Genomic DNA, 21,258 nt, shown 5'->3' on the forward strand with positions numbered 1-21,258 from the left:
CGCTCTCATTAGCTATACATTTGTATTTTGTGTTCTGTGTTTGTAAGACTTTTCTATATGTAATAAGAGATGTTTGTTGAACAGTTGGTTACATAAGAGTTACATTTATTTCTTCTTCCTTTATTCAGTAATGTTTCATCTCCCGTAGTATCCCTGTAAGGTACATATTATACAGGAAGGGGGATTATGGGATGGATCTCGGGGCTGCAGTTCCTCTGATCTCCACAAGGTGGGGATCTCACCTATACTCACACAGGAAGTCTCTATGGAAGACAGACAGGAAGTGATGTCAGGTACAGACAGGAAGTGATGTCAGGTACAGACAGGAAGTGATGTCAGGAACAGACAGGAAGCAGAGAGGAGACATTGGTGGACATGGCAGCAGAGGAGGTAATAAGATGTTATGTTTTATTTACACCCAGTAACCCCCCGTCATGTCAGTCCTCTTCCTCCATAGTCACGTCAGTCCTCTTGCTCCATAGTCACGTCGGTCCTCTTCCTCCATAGTCACGTCGGTCCTCTTCCTCCATAGTCACGTCGGTCCTCTTCCTCCATAGTCACGTCGGTCCTCTTGCTCCATAGTCACGTCGGTCCTCTTCCTCCATAGTCACGTCGGTCCTCTTCCTCCATAGTCACGTCCGTCCTCTTCCTCCATAGTCACGTCCGTCCTTTTCCTCCATAGTCACGTCCGTCCTCTTCCTCCATAGTCACGTCCGTCCTCTTCCTCCACGTTTACGTCTGTCCTCTTCCTCCATAGTCACGTCCGTCGTCTTCCTCCATAGTCACGTCCGTCCTCTTCCTCCATAGTCACGTCCGTCCTCTTCCTCCATAGTCACGTCGGTCCTCTTCCTCCATAGTCACGTCGGTCCTTTTACTCCATAGTCACGTCCGCCCTCTTCCTCCACAGTCACGTCCGTCCTCTTCCTCCATAGTCACATCCGTCCTCTTCCTCCATAGTCACATCCGTCCTCTTCCTCCATAGTCACGTCCGTCCTCTTCCTCCATAGTCACGTCCGTCCTCTTCCTCCATAGTCACGTCCGTCCTCTTCCTCCATAGTCACGTCGGTCCTCTTCCTCCATAGTCACGTCCGTCCTCTTCCTCCATAGTCACGTCGGTCCTCTTCCTCCATAGTCACGTCCGTCCTCTTCCTCCATAGTCACGTCTGTCCTCTTCCTCCATAGTCACGTCCGTCCTCTTCCTCCATAATCATGTCCATCCTCTTCCTCCATAGTCACTGTGACGTCTTTTATCTCCAGCAGATGATGATACACACATATATAGTGTGGGAACCCAGATGAACCCCTTCAGGGGCAGAACATTCCCCCACTTCCGGGGCCGGAACATTCTCCTCATTGTGGAGATAAATTCTAGTAATATGGTCCTCTAAACAAACAGCACTGACAATAAATAGACAAGACAAGGACCATCCTGACCATACATGGCCTACAAAGGGCAATGATGACACTACACAGGCAGCCAATGGGCAATCATTACACTATGCAGCCAACACAATGATGGAGTGCCGGGGTCAGGAGTATGGAGCATAGAGCCCCTTACATTGCTGCTCAGGAGGAAGGAAACATTCCTTTGTAACAGAAAATGTATATAAATCTGAGGCTCTTTTAGAAATGTCCGGGGGGTTTCAAAAATGAAAGGGGCTTTATAGCGACTAAAACATTTCATATGTGTAACATTGCGCTGTTTATCTCCTCCTCCCCTCCCCCGCCTGTCTCCAACACCACACCCGGGGACTAGCAGGGAGGGCAGAGACCTTGCAGTGTAATTAGAACCGATTGGCAGCTTCTCAGGAAAGGGGCGTGTCCTTCTTACCCTTTCTCCCTTTCACTCCCAGAGCCATTTTTGCATTTTTTGCACACGTTTAAAAAATCATTTTAGGCCTGAAGATGACACAAAACCCCCAAAATATCGATTTTCTGAAAGTAGAGACTTTAGAGAATAAAATAGTGGTAGTTCTATTTTTTATGTCTCAAAATTTTATCACAAAGTCTAGGACAGCAGGAGTCAGGGCCAAAGTGGCACAGGTTGCCTGTAGGAGTGCTTGTTGGTGGTCCACCCTGGAGCACAACTGATGCACTGAGATGAGGTCTGCAGACAGGAGGTGCCTGTGCGAGGTATGCAAGCCCTTCCGGGGAACAGAGGATTACTGGATAGCCGGTTCAAAGCCAAGGTCCAGTACTGGGTGGAGATCAGAACAGACGTAGTCAGATGGGATAGCCGAGGTCATACACAGAGGAGCAAGAGAGAATATCCGTTAGCCAAGCCGAGGTCATGCACAGAGGAGCAAGAGAGAATATCCATTAGCCAAGCCGAGGTCAGGTCAGGATTTAAGCAGAGAAGACAGGTCCAGGAGCAAGCCAAGTCGGTAACAGGAAATCACAGATCACAGTAGCACAGGAACAGGAAATCACAGTTCACAGTAGCACAGGAACAAGGTACCGGGGAGCCAGAGATCAACCAGCACCTGAGAGTAGTGCAGGGCTTCCTTATAAAGGCCGTTTGCCACCAAATTTGAGCCGATGTGAACCTCTGTGGCCATGCAAGGTACTGGCAGGGGTGTCAGGTCTCCTAACACCACTGCTGAGGACAGAGCCCTGACAGTGCCCCCCCAAAGGGCAGCCTCCAGATGCCTACTTGGGCCATCTTCTCTGGATATTTGGAGTAGAACTCCTGGAGAAGTCTTGGGGCATGTATGTTGTCTTTGGTTCCCAGGAGGTTTCTTCAGGAGTTACCCCCTTCCATTTGATCAAAAACTGGATCTGCCTTCCTCACTTCTTGCAGTGCAGGATTGGTTTTATCTCGTATTCTGCATCCTCCCCAACTGTTATTGGCGGCGGAGGAGGTTCTACTCTTCCCGGAAATGGATCATAAACTGCTGTCTTGAGCAGAAAAACATGGAAGACTGGGTGAATCCCATATGATTTGGGAAGAGATAGCTCATATGCCACTGGATTGATTACTCGTTTGATCTGAAAGGGCCCAATGTATCTTGGTCCCAACTTCCGCGATGGGCAAGGAAGTTTTAGGTTGGCTGTTGATAACCAAGCCTGGTCTCCAACCTTCAGAGAAGGATTTCCCCTCCGTTTCTTGTCATATTATCTTTTGTAGTCAGTTTGCAATCTTTGTATGGATTTCGGGAGAGCTCAATAGTTGTCCTGTATCCTGCTGATTCTGTCATGAACTGCAGGTACCGAGGTTTCGAGTATGGTATCCGGCAGGCATGAAGGGTGGAATCCGTAATTAGCCCCAAATTGCGACTGATTCATAGCGGAATGGATGGAATTATTGTATGCAAATTCTGCTAATGGGAGTAGAGATGTCCAGTCATCCTGGGAAAAGGCAGAGAGACATCGTAGATATTGTTCCAACGTTTGGTTAGTTTGTTCAGTTTGTCCATTACTTTGAGGGTGGTAGGCCGATGATAGGCAGAGTTCCACTTTCAGGGTTTTACATAAGGCTCTCCAGAACCTGGAGGTAAATTGAACCCCTCGGTCTGACACGATATTGCTGGGCAGTTCATGTAGCATAACGATTTCCTTAATAAAAATATGTGCCAACTCAGGCGCCAACGGAGTTCCTATCATTGGCAGAAAGTGGGCCATCTTGGATAGCCAATCTATCACTACTAGGATGGTAGCAAACCCCTCAGAGGGCGGCAAGTCTACAATAAAGTCCATTGTGATAATTCCACAGGGATGATTAGGAATGGATAGGGGCCTCAGCAACCCCCATGCCTTGGCTTTGTCTCCCTTGCTACGTAGACATACTGTGCAGGATTTACTTATGTTCTGCAGTCCTGACTTAGGCTGGGCCAACAAAATGATCGCTGGATCAGGTCCATTGTTTTTCAGCCAGTTGATGGTCGTGGAATGTCTTGAAAACTTGGGATCTTACCTCCTGAGGTACAAAGATCTTATCCTGGTGCCACAGAAAGCCATCCTGCCTTCTTAATGAGTTCTGCTCAGGTACGGCACACCGTGCAGATGCCTGTTCAATCAAAAGCTTCAGACTGGGCTGAATCAACAAAAAATTTTGGGCCGACAGGATGGTATCGGGGGCAAAGTTTCAACTGAATCTGGGAACATATGTGATAGAGCATCTGCTTTCCCATTCTTGGATCCTGAGCGGTAGGTCATGTGAAAATTGAAGATGGAGAAATATACAGTTGTGACCAAAATTATTCAACCCCCAATGCTGTAAAGGGGTTTAGGGACTATAGTGTACATTTGGAATTGTATTCAGAATCAAATCCTACAAGGACGTTGTAACTACCCAAATGCAACTAAAATGACATCAATTGTTTATGTAATACAGTAGTAAATGGTTCTTATGTGGTTTCTTCATTGCCACAATTATTCAACCCCTTAAAGACTACCACTCTGAAGAACAGAGGTTCATACAGGTGCTTTCCATCAGGTATTGAAAACACCTGTGGATGTCACCGAGCAGCAATCAAGCATAATAAGCACCAATTAGGCAGCTTTAAAATGACTGTGATACTCAGCTCCTTCTAGACATTTACTGGTGTGGTTACAAACATGGTGAAGGCAAGAGAATGGTCCAGGAAGACAAGAGAAGAGGTGATTTCTCTTCACAGGAAGGGCAATGGCTATAAGAAGATTGCAAAGATGTTAAACATACCAAGAGACACCTTAGGAAGCATCATTCGCAAATTCAAGGCAAAGGGCACTGTTGAAACGCTACCTGGTCGTGGCAGAAAGAAGATGCTGACTTCGACTGCTGTGCGCTACCTGAAGCGTAGAGTGGAGAGAAGTCCCCGTGTGACTGCTGAGGAACTGAGAAAAGATTTGTCAGATGTGGGTACAGAAGTTTCAGCCCAGACAATAAGACGCACACTGCGTAATGAAGGCCTCCGTGCCAGAACTCCCAGGCGTACCCCCTTGCTGTCTCCAAAGAATAAGAAGAGTCGACTGCAGTATGCCAAAAGCCATGTGGACAAACCACAAAAGTTGTGGGATAGTGTTCTGTGGACTGATGAAACAAAATTAGAACTGTTTGGGCCCATGGATCAACGCTATGTTTGGAGGAGGAAGAACAAGGCCTATGATGAAAAGAACACCTTGCCTACTGTGAAGCATGGTGGAGGGTCAATCATGCTTTGGGGCTGTTTTGCTTCTGCAGGTACAGGGAAGCTTCAGCGTGTGCAAGGTACCATGAATTCTCTTCAGTACCAGGAGATATTGGATGGAAACGTGATGCAGTCCGTCACACACCTGAGGCTTGGGAGACGTTGGACCTTTCAACAGGACAATGATCCCAAGCATACCTCCAAGTCCACTAGAGCATGGTTGCAGAGGAAAGGCTGGAACATTTTGGAGTGGCCATCGCAGTCACCAGACTTAAATCCGATTGAGAACCTCTGGTGGGACTTAAAGAAAGCAGTTGCAGTGCGCAAGCCTAAGAATGTGACTGAACTGGAGGCCTTTGCCCATGAAGAATGGGCGAAGATACCCGTAGATCGCTGCAAGACACTTGTGTCAAGCTATGCTTCACGTTTAAAAGCTGTTATAACTGTAAAAGGATGCTGTACTAAGTACTAAGATTGAATGTCACTTGGGGGTTGAATAAAACTGATAATGCTGTGAGCACAGAAAAGACATTTGTGGTTATTTCATTATAACTGTTATGTTATATTTGTCTGACCTACAAGTGCCTCTTTAATGTAAATGTAAGCAAGATGACTGAATGATCAAAAGCAATGTCAAACTGGCCAAAACACTCAATTTCAGTGGGGGTTGAATAATTTTGGTCACAACTGTAGGACCCATCTAGCTTGCTGCGGTCTTAGGCGTTTGGCAGATCTTAAATATTCTAGATTCTTATGAACTGTGAAGATCATGATTGAGTGACTAGCTCCTTCCAAAAGGTACCTCCATTCTTTGAACGCCATTTTGATCTACAAAAGTTCCCTGTTGCCTATATCGTAGTGCCTTTCAGCTTGGCTTAGTTTCTTAGAGCAAAAAGCTACCAGATGGAGCAGAGCTTTTGGGCCTTGACTCCTGTAGCCACCTCCGATGCTTCCACCTCCAGGATGAAGGGAAGTGTTGGCTCTGGGTGTTGTAATACAGGAGCAGAAGTGAACTGCTTTTTTAACTGCTCGAAGGCTGTCTGTGCTTCTTGGCTCCAGAGAAAATGTGTATGCTGGCGAGTGAGTTGGGTAATGGGGGATATAATGGTTGAGAAGCCCTTGATGAATTTCTGATAAACGTTGGCAAATGTTGGCTGCCCCTGGAAGCTGCTCAATAGGACAATAATATGATTGATGAGATGGTAAAGTGTCAGCTTTCTTTTTATCAAATACATCAAGGAAATGGTGGTAGGCAGGGGGAACGGATTGACTGGCATCTGATGTAGGCTTAACTGAGAGGCACACAGGGAAATTGGTGGGAGTGCCACAGTGCTGAATACAGTAATTTGATGGGAAGGTGACTTCTTTCTTGAGCCAGTTGATTTGTGGATTGTGAGCTTGCAACCAAGGTATTCCTAGGATGGCTGGAAACATGGGAGATCTCAGGATGTCAAAGCAGATGAATTCCTGATGGACAGAGTCAGTTGTGGCTAGGATGGGAATGGTTTCTTGGGTAACGGGTCCTGAGCTAGGAGCGGTGCCATCTGCTAGGAGTACATTAAACCTTTGTGTTTTAGGACGAAGAGGAATACCTAGGTTCTGGGCAAGGTTGATGTCCAAGAAAAAACTACAGGCTCCCGAATCAACGATTGCCCACAACTTGACTTCCTTTCCAGCCACCTGTAATGACATGGGTAGAACGACATGGATGGTTAAGGTTCTGGATAACTGGAGATATGAAGGATGAGGCTGGCTGGACTTACTTGGTCGCACTGGGCAGTTGTGTAAGAAATGGCCCATGGCCCTGTGACATAAATGTAAGATTTGAGTAGTTGAGATGTGATCAGTAGCAATATGTCATTGTAAATTTAGTTTCAGTCCATGTTATTAAAGATAAGTGTTCCGAATTCAGTCAGAGACATATGTTCACCAATTAGCATCTGAAAGGACAGAGCATGTCAATAAAACGTTGTCACCTATGTAGCCAGAGATTGCCACCTTCTTGAAATCTAAAAGAAGAGCTCCAACCATTTCAGCTTCGGGAAGCAGCAGGAGACCAGGAGAGGGCTCCACTTTGTCTGCTAGCTGTGATTTATATCCACAGATCAGAGGAATATATTTAATCTCTCATAAAAGATACAATATTAGTTGCAGAGAGATGAAAATACTTCCTTCTGATTGGACACACTGTAAGCTACATCTGCATGTAAAACTGTATTTATAGCCTCTGTAGAATCCCAGAGAAATGCAGAAAACAGTTATATGGCACCTGATTGCAACAGCTGAACAGTGATTGGTACTGTCGCGATCAGATTGATGTGCTGGTGTCGGAAATTCTATCCCTGACTTGGTGATTCAAACCGTTCCTGGTCCAATCGACTTTGGGTACTTCAGTACCCAGAACGTCCTGTGGGCTGGTATAGGGTTGATTGGCCAAGGGCTAATGTCCAGCCTATGTCCATATTTCAATAAATTGAGGACCCTGAGATATGGACGGGGTGATTCGTACAGAGCCATTTCTATTTTACTGGCGAATCGCGGACTTTCTCTAACTTGCTCCAGTCACAGGATAACTCTTAGCAAAAGTTTTATTTCTGTTTTTATTCCCTTTTATTTTATAGTCAATAGCCAATTGTGTGTCTTTTTGTATTTTCTGTATTATTTGTAACATTTTATACTTTGTACATATTCTATGCACAGCTCACTTTCAGGATATTAAATCATAAAGTTAATAAGTGACTTCTGGATACTTAAGCTCGGGCTCATATCTCCGGAGAGATTATTGTATTACAGTGTCTATATATGCTCGGTCTAAGTTCATTGCCAATCTGTATGCAATTGCACTGTGTGTTGGCAAATTGCATGCAGATTGTAAAGTAGCAGATCTGCCAGACAGAGATCTGTGTGTGTGGTGGCCCAGCAGACCAGTCTGCCGACAAACTGTTGGATGGTGGCAAGCTACCGTTTGTTGTGTGACTGGTGTGGGGGGGTGTGGACAGTGGAATCGTCATTCACTCCGGGGTTCTAGCTTGTAGGATAGCTGGAGGAATGCTAGAAGTGTTTGCCAATTGCTAGACTGCTCCCCAACCCTTAGATTGCACCAGATTGTATATAAGATTTGTATCTGCCTGTGTGTGGTCAGCCAGTTGGAGTGGAGTCTCCCTCTAGTAGTGGCCAGATGCAGTGCGGGCTGTGAATGCGTATCATGGCCAGTCTTATATGCTCAAAGTAAGACCCCCTCATCCCTCTTTACCCCAAGTCACGGCCGGACGTGCATACCTCGGTTAGCTAGGCGCCGTGGGCATGTGTGTGCGGTGTGGATCCATGACAGCCCCGCAGTAAAGGCATAGGTTGCCTTGCCGTCTGCGTAATCTTTCCTCTGGAGATAAGGCAGGTCAGAGAAGGCCAATTTGCATGGGTTTTACTTCAGGAGTGCTGATAGGCGGAGAAATAGGGACAGAATCCACTGGTCTTGGAACCCTTGGCAAAACCCTTGGCAAAGGGTCTGGGTATGTTCAGAATGTCTCTCCTGTAGCCGTTGATCCAATTAGGTAGCGAGTTGAATTAGATTCTCCAAGGAGGAGGGAGCCTCCACCCTAGCTAATTCGTCCTTGAGGGACTCAGACAGACCTAGATGGAACTGGTATTTTAGGGCTGCGTCATTCAACCCGGTATTGGCGGACCATTTGCAGAATTCCACAATGTAGTCCTCCACATGCCGTCGGCCTTGTTGTAGAGCATGAAGGGTGGATTCAGCAGTAGAGGTCCTCTGGGGGTCATCATAAAGAGCTGCCATGGCTTCAAAGAATGTGATCACTGAGTTTAGCGCTGGTTCTTTTTGTTCCAGTAAGCTGTGTGCCCATGATTGAGGTTCGTCAGATATGAGAGAAATGATGAACCCCACTTTAACTGCCTCAAGTGAGAAGGTCCTGGGTTGCAGTGCAAAATACAACTCACAAGCATTCTTGAAGGCTCGGAATTTACGTCGGTCCCCAGGAAGCAATCCGGAATGGTAACCCTGAGTAGTACCACAGCGGGTGTAACAGTGGAAAGCGAACTGGCTGGTGCCACTGTAGGGATAGGACTAGGCAATGGATTCTGGTCTGCAGAAGTCGTAGCAGTAGTGAGCGAATGAAGATGTCCCTCCAGCTGAAAATATTCCTCCTGCAGATCCTTGACCACTTGCGTAAGTGCCGTCATCTGTTGGCACAGGGCCTCTAATGTGGAAGCACCTCTCTCGGCCTCAGACATAATGGCTGATTGATACTGTCACGTACCTGGTGAGAGATGCCAATGGAGAGAGGGCTTCCCTTGCGGCTAAGTTCCAGACTCCCCTGAGATTGGGACAGCAGGAGTCAGGACCAAAGTGGCACAGGTCACCTGTAGGAGTGCTTGTTGGTGGTCCACCCAGGAGCACAGCTGATGCACTGAGATGAGGTCTGCAGACAGGTGGTGCCTGTGTGAGGTATGAAAGCCCTTCCGGGGAACAGGATTACTGGATAGCCGGTTGAAAGCCAAGGTCTGCGACTGGGTGGAGATCAGAACAGACGTAGTCAGATGGGATAGCCGAGGTCATACACAGAGGAGCAAGAGAGAATATCTGTTAGCCAGCCGAGGTCAGGTCAGGGTTTAAGCAGAGAAGACAGGTCCAGGAGCAAGCCGAGTCAGTAACAGGAAATCAAAGATCACAGTAGCACAGGAACAGGAAATAACAGTAGAACAGGAACAAGGTACTGGGGAGCCAAAGATCAACCAGCACTTGAGAGTAGTGCAGGGCTTCCTTATAAAGGCCGTTCGCCACCAAATTTGAGCCAATGTGAACTTCTGCAGCCATGCAAGGTATTGGCAGGGGTGCCAGGTCTCCTAACACCTCTGCCAAGGACAGAGCCCTGACATCTGTCCCCTCTACCCTCCGGCACCAGATGAACTGTGCCCACAGATGGGCAAGCAGAGCCAGAGAAGCATAGTAGGTACAGGAGAGGTTCACACACACGGGGTGGCAGAGGCTGGCACCTGAAAGGAGAGCCCTGAGGCTTGCCCTCAGCAGGGATAAAGATTAAAAACAATACTTGCCCGGCCCCCAGAACTACATGTCCCGGGCGTCGGGTGATGTAAAGTGACCATCCCTGCATGATGAGCCGACATTGACCTCACAGCACTGCCTCAGAGCAAACTAGTCATAGGAAGGATCAGATTTATCATTCATTGTCTGCAGATCTAATACTCATCAAACCAGTTCAGAGACCAAACAAACCCAACAGAGAAAAGGGTCCCCGGACCTCAAAATTGTAGTAAACACTAAACAGCCCAAACAAAATGTCTTCCCATGGGGGGAGTAGTTCTTCAATGTCCAGCAACCCTCCTATTCCCCCCTCACATCCACATCCTATTATTGTGTGACCAATACCATCCAAATCATTCTTACTTTCATTTCCCAAAGTTATCCGTCTACAAGGAGACCTGTATAGATCACATGATGGCACCAATGAGGATGGAGGAGGACCGGAGTCACATGACTGAGAAGATACTAAACCTCACCCTGGAGATCATCTACCTGCTGACTGGAGAGGTGAGGAGCATTCTGGGAGGTCACATGACATCACTCTTATCTCTATTAATAAAACACAGACCTGACCGGAGAGGTGAGGAGGATTCTGGGATGTCACATGACATCACTCTCATCTCTATTATTAAAACACAGACCTGACCGGAGAGGTGAGGAGGATTCTGGGAGGTCACATGACATCACTCTCATCTCTATTAATAAAACACAGACCTGACCGGAGAGGTGAGGAGGATTCTGGGAGGTCACATGACATCACTCTTATCTCTATTAATAAACACAGACCTGACCGGAGAGGTGAGGAGGATTCTGGGATTCTAACATGATATTCCTATTGGTTCCCCAATACAGAGATTTCCTCTTCTGAAGTCAGGTGATCATATGACCATCACAGTGCCTCCATGTGACTCCCTAAACCCTGAGAGACACAACATGCAGAAGATTCTAGAAGTCACCAAGAAGATGATGGAGCTGCTGACAGGAGAGGTGAGCGGTGCCGGGAATTCTGGGACATTATCCAATCACTGATCATTATCAGTATCATTAGGATCTGTACATTATCTGCATTGTTACCATTGATGTCATTTTTATTATATATTCAGAGTGGAGACCTGAGAGATCCTAAAGTTGAGGTTAAAGGAGAGATGAAAGAGGAGGAGGATGAGGATGGGGGGATGGAGGAGTCAGAGCTTCTAAAAGAACACAAAGATCTGTACCAGGACACCATGGTGGAGTCATCCAGCTACAGGAACCCACCAGAGAGATGTTCCCGTCCTCTGTATTCCCGGGATTCCACACAGGAAGGTCACACCATCCCTCACCATCATCAGGTAGATGATGACAATTATTGGTAGTTGTGATTTATACACAGCATGTTTGTTACAATGAATGTTTTATTATATCTTTCAGAGTGGAATCCTCGGGGATGATAATATTGATGTTAAAGAAGAGTATAAAGAGGAGGATGAGGAGTATGGAGTGATGGAGGAGTTTTCAGAAGGACACAAGGATATGATGGAGCCACCTAATACCAGGAACCCACCAGAGAGATGTCCCCGTCCTCTGTATTCCCGGGATTCCACACAGGAAGATCACACCATCCCTCACTATTACAAGGTTGGTGGGATGGAGCATCTAGAACATGGACTTGTGGAGATAATATTTGTATTTTTCATGTGAGCTTATATTTATATATTATGTGAAATTTCTAATTTTCTTGGTTTAGGGTGAAGATCTGATAAATATAAAAGTTGAGATAAAAGCAGAAGAAGAAGAGGCGTATGTGAGGGATGATCAGCAGTCTATGGAGGAGGATGGAATAACGGGGACATTTATAGAGGAGGACACTCCTACAGAGATCAGCACAGGTGGGTCATGAACACTAAATACACGATATACTCTCTGTTGTACATTACATACTCCTGACCCCTGCACTATATACTCTATGTTGTACATTACATACTCCTGACCCCTGCACTATATACTCTATGTTGTACATTACATACTCCTGACCCCTGCACTATATACTCTATGTTGTACATTACATACACCTGACCCCTGCACTATATACTCTATGTTGTACATTACATACACCTGACCCCTGCACTATATACTCTATGTTGTACATTACATACTCCTGACCCCTGCACCATATACTCTATGTTGTACATTACATACTCCTGACCCCTGCACTATATACTCTGTTGTACATTACATACTCCTGACCCCTGCACTATATACTCTGTTGTACACTACATACTCCTGACCCCTGCACTATATACTTTGTTGTACATTACATACTCCTGACCCCTGCACTATATACTCTATGTTGTACATTACATACTCCTGACCCCTGCACTATATACTCTATGTTGTACATTACATACTCCTGACCCCTGCACTATATACTCTATGTTGTACATTACATAGTCCTGACCCCTGCACTATATACTCTATGTTGTACATTTCATACTCCAGACTCCTGCTTTCCCCCCACTGCTATATATACACATAATATGGATTCTCTCATGTTCCCCCCATTTCCTCCCAGCTGGACATTTTATATCGGATGATGTGATTGGAGCACAGACTTTTACATGGTGATAATAATGTGATAACATCCTCCAACTTTGGACCCTTAAACAGAAAGTGATAATGAGGGAGGAGTCAATACCCCAATGATGGTGGTCTTCAGGATCAGTCCAGTCTTCATCTTGGTTGTTCTCCCCCCATTCTCACTCTCTGACCTCTGGTGGGGCTCAGCCCCGCTGTTCTTCATGACTAAATCATGGACTAAATAAGGAAGTGCAGTACTTCTTGTGTTGGGAAGATGGCGATGAGTGATAGAGGGGGTGGGGACCCTCGTCCTATAATCCCCTCATCACTGTCCCTCCTATAAAAGACAGTTCTGGTTGTTTCCTCACTCTCTGACTAAGGTCCATGAATAAAGAAATGACCTGGTAGGAGATCAGAGGAGCCATTTCCTTGTTCCCTTGAGGGTGGAATTGTAAGCTCAGAGACCAAGCTGCCTGATGTGGGTGGAGTCCTGGTTTGGGAAAACAATCAGCTCCTGTCTAGTAATCCTCTTTGTCTTTGTATTTTAGTCCATGGCCGGGAGATGAGGAAAACCCCCGAGGATTGTCTCACTTTGTCTCCAGACTGGAAAGTAGAAGATGAGGACTTTACACAGTATAGTCCAGGAGAAAACCCGGCTCCCTCCAATGTCCATCCGGCACCACCCAGTGTAGATGGACCATCGGATTCCTCGTATCCTGAGGAACCTCAGACTGTGCGGGACCGGGCCGGCCTTCCAACAGGGAAGAGGTTCTCCTGTACTGAGTGTGGGAAGATTTTCTTTTCTAAATTCCATCTTAATGTACATAAAAGATCTCACACAGGAGAAAAGCCATATTCCTGTCCTGAATGCGGGAAGGGTTTCCATTTTAAATCCCATCTTAATGTGCATAAAATAACTCACACAGGAGAGAAGCCATATTCCTGTCTTGAGTGCGGGAAATGCTTTTCACGAAAGTCCGATCTTTACAAACATCAGAGATATCACACGGGGGAGAAGCCATATTCCTGTCCAGAGTGTGGGAAATGTTTTTCACAGAAGTCTCATCTTTCCAGTCATCAGAGATCTCACACGGGGGAAAAGCCGTATTCCTGTCATGAGTGCGGGAAATGTTTTTCACAGAAGTCCAATCTTAACAGACATCAGAGATCTCACATGGAAGATATCCGTGTTCCTGTCTTGAGTGCGGGAAATGTTTTTCAGTGAAGTCAAATCTTTGCATTCATCAGAGATGTCACACAGGAAGAAGCCACTTTCCTGCCCTGAGAGGGAAATGTTCCTCACTGAAGTCCTGTCTTCCTGTACATCAGGGGTCCCACACAACCCTGGAGGTGTATTAGTGCACTGAGTGTGGGAAATGTCTTCTAGATGAATGTTGCTGGACATCCCAGCTCTCATGTGGGGAAGAAGCACACCCTGATATACACCTCAGATATACTCCATGGCTGATCTTCATCATGGAAGAAACAGTTCATAAGGAGATCAGAGGTCCCCAAAGACATGGATGAAGTGTGGGACCGGGTCGGCCATTGATGGCAGGAGAAGAAGTTTTCAATGTATTTTCCATCAATGGAAGACATTCCAGCAGCTCAGATGTGATCCTAATAACATTGGTTCCCCCATTCACACAGGAGGAATGGACATGAACTCTCACTGAGGGAATTGCTATACAAACATTCTATGAGTAGACCCCCAAATGTCAGGAGACGTTTCTATAAAGACGGGAAGTATGGAGCAGAGAAATGAATAGACCTCCCAGCAATGTTATTACCAGGCTGCAGCTAGGGGGAGCTCTAATGTCACCCCAGCAGAGGGATCCCATCTAGCCCACATTAACCCTCTCACTGCCAGAGCTGTTTCTGCATGATTTTGCACACATGGGAAAATGCAGATTTTGGTCCTGAAGATGAGATAAACCCCCAAACATCTATTCTGTGACATCAGAGGCCCTGGAGAATAAAATGGTGGTGATTGTTAAGGTGTTCCCCGTACACAGATTCCCCTTCATATCCGCCTTTATTTCCTCCTTTCCCCCATTTTCTATGTTGGGATCTTTTCTACAATACTTTGTTATAATAATGGAACACGTTGTGTATTGTATTGTACACCAATAATAATGACTCCGCCCCCACATTCCAGACAAGGGATCTTCCTGACCAATCGGATTCCTTCCTTTACTATTTCCTGATTTTTATGCTTCAATCTTGTTAAATGTAAAATTATAATAAAACATTTATTGAACAAAAACTATTGTGTGTGTCGGTGCAATGAGGGCAAACTTCAATATAGAACATTGCTCCTCGGTGACACCTCACACCCTTCAATAACGGCGCAGAGTGCGGGGGTCAGCAGTATATCATATACAGCCCACCATACAGAGTGCAGAGGGGGGCTGTAGTGTGCCCCCCCCTCCTGATCCATACCAGGCCACATGTCCACAACATGGGGGGCACCTTACCAGGGGGGATGTTGCAGTCCCATAAGACTGACCCCTTGCCCCAACACAGACATCCACATAAACTGTTAAATCAACCAGAGAATGTCTGGGTTCATATGGCAAGGAGAGTGATGAATGTTCCCAATTTCCATCTGTCAGAGATGCTGCCGATCATTTAGCTACATGTTTGATGGCCATTCCCACCCCAACCTCGGTTTTGTTGGACATTTTCAGAGTAATGACTAATGATACTGATGTAAGAATGGATGATGGACCATCTATGTCATTGTATGAGGACTGTCAGAACTGTCCAGGTCCATATAAAGGCTGGGAATATATGACTGGTATGAAAACGTTGAATGTTCCCCCAGGAGATGTGTTACAATATGACATGTGATTCTGAAGGGATTCCCCGGTGTTGGGATCTCAGATTTCCATATGGCCCACATCACACAACCCGATCTCCTCAGGACAGGATTTTCTGTACGTCTAATAGAACATGTAGTTCAGTACATAACCCAATGAGCTGTCATCATGTTCTATCACAGCCCAGCCACAGTCACAGGTCACACTACCTTTAGGATGGTTGTTTTCTTGTGGAAATCCCACATATTCATATATTCCAGGAATATTACTGGAGGGCCTTGTACTTGGAGCCGTCTGAGTATGATATTGCCTGAGCATCCTAAAGCTATGGAGAAGGATCTAAGATCAAGAAGGAGGACCGAGATTGTATCAGAAGATTGTATATCAGACATTACACTGCTTTCCAAAGCTGAATACACTAGTTTAGTTGGATCTATTGTAGGAGGACCAGCATTACCATTATATAACACAGGAACATAGTTACATAGTTAGTCTGGCTGAAAAAAGACAAAAGTCCATCCAGTTCAACCATTAAAAGAAAAAAAGATATACTCCTACACCCAGAGTTGATCTAGAGGAAGGAAAAAAAAACCCATTAAAGCACGATCCAATCTGCTCCTGCAGGGGAAAAAAATTCCTCCCTGATCCCCGAAGAGGCAATCAGATATTCCCGGGATCAACGTTCCCTATAAATGTTAGTAGAACTGTTAATCCTTTAGCATGTAGTCTGGGATGAAGTCTGAATCGTACTTCTATGGCTTTGCAGGAACTGTTGCCCGACCTCCAAGGAACCCGTAAAGCTGTTCTTCAGAATCCAGTGACTATAGATTGACACAGTGCACCACCCGCTCCTCCTCAGTACACTCCACTCCATTGGCCTCCATGACTCTGCTCTCTCCTGGTTCTCCTCTTACCTTTCTCAGCGCACTTTCAGTGTCACATACAACTCCTCCTCCTCCGTTCCTCTTTCTGTTGGAGTACCCCAAGGTTCTGTCCTTGGGCCCCTCCTTTTCTCTCTCTATACCTCCTCCCTGGGCCAACTGATAACCTCCCATGGCTTCCAATACCACCTCTATGCTGATGACACCCAGATCTATGTCTCCACTCCCCAGCTCACCCCCTCAATCTCCTCCCGTATCACAAATCTACTGAGCAACATATCAGTATGGATGTCACATCACTACCCTAGACTCAATCTTTCCAAAACCGAGCTGTAATATTACCTCCCTCCGATCCCCAGCTCGCGACTTTACCATCAAGATCAACAACCCAACCATTGGTCCTTCCCCTTATGCCAGGGTGCTAGGTGTAATCCTAGACTATGACCTCTCCTTTGGGCCCCACATCCACTCACTGGCTAAATCCTGCCACCTCAACCTCCGGAACATTTCCAAGTCTGCCCCTTCCTGACCAATGACACCACAAAACAACTTATCCTCGCCTTGGTTATATCCCGCCTCCATTACTGCAACTCCCTCCTCACTGGTCTACCGTTACACAGGCTATCCCCCTTCAGTCTATTATGATTGCTGCTGCTAGACTCATACACCTTACCAACCGATCAGCGACTGCTGCTAGACTCATACACCTTACCAACCGATCAGCGACTGCCGCTAGACTCATACACCTTACCAACCGATCAGCGACTGCTGCTAGACTCATACACCTTACCAACAGATCAGCGACTGCCGCTAGACTCATACACCTTACCAACCGATCAACGACTGCTGCTAGAGTCATACACCTTACCAACCGATCAGCGACTGCCGCTAGACTCATACACCATACCAACCGATCAGCGACTGCTGCTAGACTCATACACCTTACCAACCGATCAGCGACTGCTGCTAGAGTCATACACCTTACCAACCGATCAGCGACTGCCGCTAGACTCATACACCATACCAACCGATCAGCGACTGCTGCTAGACTCATACACCTTACCAACAGATCAGCGACTGCCGCTAGACTCATACACCTTACCAACCGATCAGCGACTGCTGCTAGACTCATACACCTTACCAACTGATCAGCGACTGCTGCTAGACTCATACACCTTACCAACCGATCAGCGACTGCTGCTAGACTCATACACCTTACTAACAGATCAGCGACTGCTGCTAGACTCATACACCTTACCAACCGATCAGCGACTGCTGCTAGAGTCATACACCTTACCAACCGATCAGCGACTGCCGCTAGACTCATACACCATACCAACCGATCAGCGACTGCTGCTAGACTCATACACCTTACCAACCGATCAGCGACTGCTGCTAGAGTCATACACCTTACCAACCGATCAGCGACTGCCGCTAGACTCATACACCATACCAACCGATCAGCGACTGCTGCTAGACTCATACACCTTACCAACAGATCAGCGACTGCTGCTAGACTCATACACCTTACCAACCGATCAGCGACTGCTGCTAGACTCATACACCTTACCAACCGATCAGCGACTGCTGCTAGACTCATACGCCTTACCAACCGATCAGCGACTGCCGCTAGACTCATACGCCTTACCAACCAATCAGCGACTGCCGCTAGACTCATACACCTTACCAACCGATCAGTGACTGCCGCTAGACTCATACACCTTACCAACCAATGAACGACTGCTGCTAGACTCATCCACCTTACCAACCGATCAGCGACTGCTGCTAGGCTCATACACCTTACCAACTGATCAGCGACTGCCGCTAGACTCATCCACCTTACCAACCGATCAGCGACTGCTGCTAGACTCATCCACCTTACCAACCGATCAGCGACTGCTGCTAGACTCATACACCTTACCAACCGATCAGCGACTGCCGCTAGACTCATACACCTTACTAACCGATCAGTGACTGCCGGTAGACTCATACGCCTTACCAACCGATCAGTGACTGCCGCTAGACTCATACACCTTACTAACCGATCAGGGACTACTGCTAGACTCATACACCTTACTAACCGATCAGGGACTGCCTCTAGACTCATACACCTTACTAACCGATCAGGGACTGCTGCTAGACTCATACACCTTACTAACCGATCAGGGACTGCCTCTAGACTCATACAGCTAACCAACCGATCAGTGACTGCCGCTAGACTTATACACCTTACCAACCGATCAGCGACTGCCGCTAGACTCATACACCTTACCAACCAATCAGTGACTGCTGCCCCTCTCTGCCAATCCCTTCACTGGCCTCTGCTCAGTGTTCTCCACCCCTCTCTGCCAATCCCTTCATTGTCTTCCACTAACCCAGGGGTAGGCAACCTGCGGCACTCCAGCTGTTGAAGGACTACAAGTTCCATCATGCCTCTGCAAGTCATAGCTATAACTGTCAGTTTTGTAATGTTACAATGCCTCATGGGAAATGTAGTTCCACAACAGCTAGAGAGCCGCAGGTTGCCTACCCCTGCACTAACCCAACATATAAAATTCAAATTACTAACCACAGCATACAAAACCATCCACAACACCGCCCCGGCTACATCACCAACCTCATCCACAGATATCACTGGCTCCTCTCCTCCCAAGACATCTTGCTCTCTAGCTCCCTTGTCACCTCCTCCTACACTCAACTCCAGGACTTCTCCAGAGCCTCTCCCATCCTATGGAACTCCCTACCACTGTATGTATGGTCAGCCCCTCACCCTATCTGCCTTTAGGCGATCTTTGAAAACTCACTTCCTCAGGGAAGCCTACCCCACCCCCACCTAAGAACTGTACTTGAATCATCTCCACCAGATCATCCCCCACAGCTAACACCTTTTATATCCCCTCCCCCTTCCTTCAGATTGAAAGCTCCACGAGCCGGGCCCTCCTAATCCTTCTGTACTGAAATGTATTGTAATTTTACCGCCCCCCTTATATTGTACAGCGCTGCGCAGACTGTTGGCGTTATATAAATCCTGTATAATAATAATAATAACCCCAGCTGGGAGTAAAGGGTGGAAATGGCTGGTGACCCCCAGATTTGGGCAATGATGTCATCACTATAAATGGATAAAACCCGCGCTATGTGTAACAACTCCAAACCTACAAAAACCTTCTAGCGGACTGCTGCTGTAACAAAGGGAAGGATTCCCTGTCATCTAGAAGAGCATTATGTGTCACAGCGCTGTCCTATTGTGTGTGCACAGAAATCATCACAAATACACTACAAATATGTGGAGACATTCAGAGATAAAGAGCTCGGGGCTCCAAATCCTATTCTCTGCACATCCACTGCTTCCACTTTACACCCACTTCATTGCTCTTATGGGGTTTATCAATAAATGAAGGAAACTGAACCGTGTGCAAATCCATCCACAACATAAAGTGCTTTGTGCTCAAGATGCTGCTCCCTGCACATCCACTGCTTCCACTTTACACCACTTCATTCATCTCATCAGATTTGCTGCTATAGGAAATCATCTCAAATCCTGTGCAAATCCATGGAGACCGACAATATTGTGTGCTCAGTATAGTGTTCTCTGCAAGTCCACCGCTTCCACTTTGCATCTACTTCAATCCACTTATTTTACTCCAAAAATCCACCAATCAGTGAAAAGTTGATAAGGTGTGAAAGTGCTCCGCCCTCTAAACATGGCGGCTGTAGTGTAGCCACGCCTTCTTCCACCTCTTGTACACGGGATGGTGAGGGCGCCCCCTAGTAGTGCTTCCCCCTCACCACACCAATAGGACTCCCAGCTTTTCAGCTCCCAGAGTCACAAACATCCTTCACACTCTCCTCATCTCCGATGGTAAAGGAACCGGATCCTCCTCGCTCACTCCTGCAAGTCTGCTGCGGGTTCTGTCAGTCTCCCTCCTAGACTCCGCCTCTAACCGCCATTCCAGCAGGAGCTCCGCCTCTAAATACACACTCAGGGAGGACAGAAAGGGGAACCCGACATCATGTGACACCTTTTATTACATGGAAATACGAAAATCAACGGGACTAATGCAATCACATTTACTGCAAAATCAAAGGGGCCAAAATGTGTCCCCCGAGCAGTCAGGCTGCAGGAGATCTGCTGAGACATAGAGAGGGAAATGGGTGCTAATAGGCTGCAGGAGATCTGCTGAGACATAGAAAGGGAAATGGGTGCTAATAGGCTGCAGGAGATCTGCTGAGACATAGAGAGGGAAATGGGTGCTAATAGGCTGCAGGAGATCTGCTGAGACATAGAGAGGGAAATGGGTGCTAATAGGCTGCAGGAGATCTGCTGAGACATAGAGAGGGAAATGGGTGCTAATAGGCTGCAGGAGATCTGCTGAGACATAGAGAGGGAAATGGGTGCTAATAGGCTGCAGGAGATCTGCTGAGACATAGAGAGGGAAATTGGTGGTAATAGGCTGCAGGAGATCCGGTGAGACATAGAGAGGGAAATGGGTGCTAATAGGCTGCAGGAGATCTGCCGAGACATAGAGAAGGAAATGGGAGCTAATAGGCTGCAGGAGATCTGCTGAGACATAGAGAGGGAAATGGGTGCTAATAGGCTGCAGGAGATCTGCTGAAACACAGAAAGGGAAATGGGTGCTAATAGGCTGCAGGAGATCTGCTGACACATAGAGAGGGAAATGGGAGCTAATAGGCTGCAGGAGATCCGCTGAGACGTAGAGAGGGAAATGGGTGCTAATAGGCTGCAGGAGATCTGCTGAGACATAGAGAGGGAAATGGGTGCTAATAGGCTGCAGGAGATCCGCTGAGACGTAGAGAGGGAAATGGGT

The 21,258-nt window shown here is 46.9% G+C and overlaps 1 protein-coding gene across 1 annotated transcript; it reads left to right on the top strand.

Moving 5' to 3' along the window:
* The first annotated feature begins 11,324 nt into the window (after positions 1 to 11,324).
* Positions 11,325 to 14,742, top strand: LOC149434143 (uncharacterized). The gene is made up of 4 exons (XM_089664055.1): positions 11,325 to 11,501; positions 11,581 to 11,787; positions 11,897 to 12,038; positions 13,275 to 14,742. The coding sequence occupies exons 1-4, from the start codon at positions 11,346 to 11,348 to the stop codon at positions 13,949 to 13,951; spliced, it is 1,182 nt and encodes a 393-aa protein (XP_089520181.1). The 5' UTR covers positions 11,325 to 11,345; the 3' UTR covers positions 13,952 to 14,742.
* The last annotated feature ends 6,516 nt before the right edge of the window (positions 14,743 to 21,258 follow it).

The sequence above is a fragment of the Staurois parvus genome, unplaced genomic scaffold (assembly GCF_062004578.1).
Source record: "Staurois parvus isolate SC_StPar_1 unplaced genomic scaffold, SC_StPar_1.0 ptg001821l, whole genome shotgun sequence".
NCBI lineage: Eukaryota > Metazoa > Chordata > Amphibia > Anura > Ranidae > Staurois > Staurois parvus.